The 5,381-nt window shown below is 45.9% G+C and overlaps 1 protein-coding gene across 1 annotated transcript; it reads left to right on the forward strand.

Moving 5' to 3' along the window:
* Positions 1 to 289: 289 nt before the first annotated feature.
* On the forward strand, positions 290 to 817 carry LOC123754307 (delta-actitoxin-Amc1a-like). The gene has a single exon (XM_045736573.2). It carries the CDS (start codon positions 290 to 292, stop codon positions 815 to 817), a length of 528 nt encoding a protein of 175 aa, XP_045592529.2.
* The last annotated feature ends 4,564 nt before the right edge of the window (positions 818 to 5,381 follow it).

Here is a 5,381-nt window from a genome sequence, read left to right on the forward strand (position 1 = left end):
TGTTGATGGAATAATAAAGATTAATATATTATAGATTAACGTGTTATTTTGCTAGTAAAGTGGATGTGGGAGTCACGTCTGAGTATTACCAAGGGGGAAGTCTGATATGGGTACCATGAATGTGATGAATGAAGCCAGAGTGGGCAGTGGCTGTGTGTGATTGGGAACTCCAACAGTCTGGCTGATCAGTTCGTCAACAAGGATAGAAGCTGTAGTAGTAGCACAGGCTAGGCAGGCTTAATCCCTCACTGTCACCGTCTTCCAGCGATGAAACGTGTCCGTCGACCAAATGTGTCCGTCGACCAAACGTGTCCGTCGACCAAACGTGGCCGTCGACCAAACGTGGCCGTCGACCAAACGCGTCCGTCGACCAAACGTGTCCGTCGACCAAACGCCCCCGTCGACCAAACGTGGCCGTCGACCAAACGTGTCCGTCGACCAAACGTGTCCGTCGACCAAACGTCTCCGTCGACCAAACGTGTCCGTCGACCAAACGTGTCCGTCGACCAAACGTGGCCGTCGACCAAACGTGTCCGTCGACCAAACGCCCCGTCGACCAAACGTGTCCGTCGACCAAACGCCCCGTCGACCAAACGCCCCCGTCGACCAAACGCCCCCGTCGACCAAACGCCCCCGTCGACCAAACGCCCCCGTCGACCAAACGCCCCCGTCGACCAAACGCCCCCGTCGACCAAACGCCCCCGTCGGCCAAACGCCCCCGTCGACCAAACGTCCCCGTCGACCAAACGCGCTGGTCATCAGTGCCTGCCCCATGAAGGACGTCGTGTCGAGTGGCTCGAAGTATGCCACATATTAACGAGCATATTACTCACTAAACAGGTAAGGTTTCTGTTATTCCCAGCGGCCTGGGAGGAAGGTCAGGGAGTCGTGGTATTAACAACTTCCAGGAACCAAGAATCCTTCTTAAGATGCTCGTAAGACAGGATAGTTAAACAGCTAAAGCCAGTAATGAACGACGACTCACAAACCATCTTGGGCTGGACGGTACAGCGCGACGGTCTCGTTTCATGCAGGTCGGCGTTCAATCCCTGACCGTCTAATTGGTTGGGCACCATTCCTTCCCCCCGTCCCATCCCAAATCCTTATCCTGATGATTGATTGATGAAGATTAAGCCTGTACCTTCCTGTACCTGGCCAGGCCACATTGTACCTTCGTGTACCTGGCCAGGCCACATTGTACCTTCCTGTACCTGGCCAGGCCACACTCTCACAATGTTCTCGCCTTCTTGTATAAAAATTAAATTAATCCTGTAGTCTCATGCCGAGAGAGAGAGAGAGAGAGAGAGAGAGAGAGAGAGAGAGAGAGAGAGAGAGAGAGAGAGAGAGAGAGAGAGAGAGAGAGAGAGAGAGAGAGAGAGCTTGTCTCTCTCTCCAATTGCAACCGAACCATTTGCAACGGGTTCGGTTGCAAATGATGAGCGTGTCTTTGAGGATTTCCGTTGCTCCTCGCGGTAAACATAGATGGCATTAGCTGCCTCGTAACTTCCTCTACATTATCGCCTCGTGCCTCCACTCCTTGCATGCATTAGCAGGCGTTCCTTAGGGCGGTCCCGGCCCTTGGAGACGCTGGTGGAGACGTCAGGAGACCAAGGAAGGCAGTCAGCGCTGCTGGCTGGTAAAGTGATGTTCCAATCCATCACCATGATATGTGGGTGTTCCAGTCCCTCCCTTCCATGACAAGGTGATGCTTGAATCCTTTACCATGACACGATCGAGTTTCATTCCATGACGATGATATAAGATGGTGTTCAAAATCTCCACATCATGATAAGATGGTGTTCAAAATCTCCACATCATGATAAGATGGTGTTCAAAATCTCCTCATCATGATAAGATGGTGTTCTAATCTCCCACCCACCATGATTAAATGGTGTTCCAATCCATTGCCATGATGAGATGGTATTCCAATCCCCACCATAATAAGACGGTGTTCCAATTCCCCCCCACAATGATAAAGTGATGTTCGAATCTTTCAACATGATAAGGCGGTGGTCGAATCCTTCACCTTAATATGACACAAGATGTTCGAATCGCCACCATGATGAGGTGCTTGTCGCAATGAAAGCGGAAAGACTGAAGAACATGAAGGGAAGGAACTGCAAGAAGGAAAGTGAGAGAGAGACAGAAGAATGGAAGGAAGAGGAGGAAGAGAAGGAATAGGATAGTTTGTAATTATTATTCGCTACCACCGACGTGGCCACACAATTATAATGGTAACCAGCGTATATATTCATTTCATTATATCCTTGGACAGGGTTAGAGATCTGTCAAACGTATAGTTCAACGATTTATTGAATAATCAACCAAAGAAGGTGATTGTAGGGCTTTTTTTCAAATTCAAATCTAACCTACATGCATAAATACATAGATTTACGTCTGTCCTACATAAACAGGGTTCGAGGTATGTTCTTTGATACATAATGTAATTAATGCGTTTACAAAAGGTGGAATGCAATTCGGACCAGAGTATACACACACACACACACACACACACACACACACACACACACACACACACACACACACACACACACACATATACTACTATATATATATATATATATATATATATATACACTGTTTATATCAGCAGTTTGTATTTATTTTCTCCTACGTGGCTTACAGACTCAAAAAACTTATAATTAGTTTTGTTGATACAGTGAGATGGTTATGAATAGTGGCGGCGCTGTGACAACTTTATTTACTCCCACCATCATTAAACTTTCCCACCGCTTCAAGTTCATGCATAGTTAACACCACATACACACACATACACATACACATATCTGTATGTATATATATTTTTTCTCTGGCGCGTTCATGCAACCTATGACCGCGAGGGACATAAAGCCTCTCAGAACTCTTTTTACCAAGAAATCTAAGCATTATGAAACTCTAAATTTATATAATTATGGACTTAAATACTTACACTTACATATATGTATATATATGTGAGAAAACTGCATGAACGCGCAAGTCATATATCACTAAGAACTCTTTGACCCGGCCAGGATTCGAACCCATGCCGTCCAGGATCACCCCTAAACGTACACAGTACCGTGACCACCGCACCAATGATTAGACGATCATTGGTGCGGTGGTCACGGTACTGTGTACGTTTAGGGGTGATCCTGAACGGCATGGGTTCGAATCCTGGCCGGGTCAAAGAGTTCTTAGTGATATGTATATATATATTTGGGCCGGGGGGGGGGAGGGGTTGTTGCAAGTAACCCGCATTGTTGACGGTATTAATTTTGCTGTTCAGACATCCGATACGTCTGACAATCTTTGCATCAGCGTAGTTGGGTGATTAGGTTACTGAAATTAATGGATTTCGGTAACCTAATCACTCCATTCGACGCCGATGCAAAGATGATTGCCAGACGCAAGGAACTCATGAACAGAAAACTCAGGAAGGAAAATATATATTCAGGAAAGAGCTTTTTTTTTCATTAATTTTCATGAATCATCGGAGATTCTGAAATATTCAAAGATTTTCCTTATTGTCTTTCCTGACTTGGTTGATAGAATGCCAGGATGATGTATTTTTGTAAGTCCAGAGTTTTTGTATTTTTACAAGCCAGAGCTTCAATTCCCTATGATCGAAGAGAATGCCGAGGAACTCAGCAGAGCATGGCATGTCCTTGTCAATAACGGACATACCAAGAAAGGTGAACTGCCTCGTTACCACTAACGATAGAACTCACCGTTACACAATACATCACACCTGTGAAACTATATTACAGACTACTTCTGAACAGCTCACAAGATAGAGCACTCTTAAGGTTATCTTGAGATGATTTCGGGGCTTTAGTGTCCCCGCGGCCCGGTCCTCGACCAGGCCTCCACCCCCTGGAAGCAGCCCGTGACAGCTGACTAACACCCAGATACCTATTTTTACTGTTAGGTAACAGGGGCATAGGGTGAAAGAAACTCTGCCCATTGTTCCTCGCCGGCGCTCGGGATCGAACCCGGGACCACAGGATCACAAGTCCAGCGTGCTGTCCGCTCGGCCGACCGGCTCCTTCAGGCACTGAAGCCTGAAAGGACACAACTTGACTGAAACATTATCCTATACGAACCCTTAACAGAAAATGCCACTGACAAACTTACAAGAGAACCGCTAACTTCCTCACGAAACACAAGACCTTGAAAGAAGCTAATGAAATCTTTGCTTTTTTTTTCTCACGCGTGCCTCAGGTAAGTCAACCCACCTACCGCTCTCTATATATATAACAAGACAACATCTCTTTCAACACGTTCCAACAACATACAAACAGGAATTCTCCATTAAAGATCACATCATTTCTACACACAGAATAACACCAGAGACTCTGACATAGCAGGAAGCACTTGACATCAAGCACTCATATAGTTAACCAGGTATGCTCCCGACCAGGTATGTCCTGCCTTTAGCATGATCCAAAGACGGCCCTTAGTTTACGACCCAAAAACCAGCTTCAGCCAACACATGATCGATCATGTGTTGGCTGAAGATCTGATCTGACGTCAGATCTTGAAGATCAGATTCCCTCCCACTCAGAAACTTCTCCAGTTTAGACACAAATCACAACAGCTATTGTGATTTCTGTGTGTAATGAAGTAAGGGCGAAGCGGTAGAACAGCTTATTGACAAGAGCCCCGGGTGCATGAGGCGAATTGTGTAAAACTCTGGTTTGTGTCTCGGAGAGGCTGAAGGATCCGTGGTAGGTCAGTAGAACTCCCGGTTGCAATTATTTTAACCATGTCGTAGCACAGTCGATTAAGGCGTATCTGGGATCCTTTCGGGACGTAGATTCGAACCCTCATCACGGCCCTTGTGGATTTGTTCATTCTCCAATTTAGAGCCCCCTCCCCACTTATATGCATCTCCCACTCATCCCCTACTCCCTCTCACACTCACTCTTCCCCTCTCACCCCCTACTTCCTCTCACACTCACTCTTCCCCTCCCATATCCCCCCCCCCTCTCCATCTCACACTCGAAACACTGTTGCCATTCTCATTATGATCTGTTTAGTTATTATATGTCGCTCTTACAATGAGAGACAAGTGTAAGGTCAGCAAGCCTCAGTAAGGAGAAGGCGTTGATCTCTGAAGCAACTCAGCGATAACAGGAAGTAAAGTTCCTCAAATGACTCTCCTGCAACAGGAAAATAAAAAACTGAGAAGAAAAACTCTTTCACGGCAACAGAATCTGAGTCCCGTTTAAAGCCAACAGATATGGTGAAGGTATACACACACACACATATACTTCTATCTGTATATCAACGCGATATAGATCTAAACGACAACGACATACACATCTATAAATCAACTCGAATTTGTTGAAATGTATTCAAAATACAGCAGTAGCAGCCTG

Source organism: Procambarus clarkii, chromosome 1, assembly GCF_040958095.1.
Source record: "Procambarus clarkii isolate CNS0578487 chromosome 1, FALCON_Pclarkii_2.0, whole genome shotgun sequence".
NCBI lineage: Eukaryota > Metazoa > Arthropoda > Malacostraca > Decapoda > Cambaridae > Procambarus > Procambarus clarkii.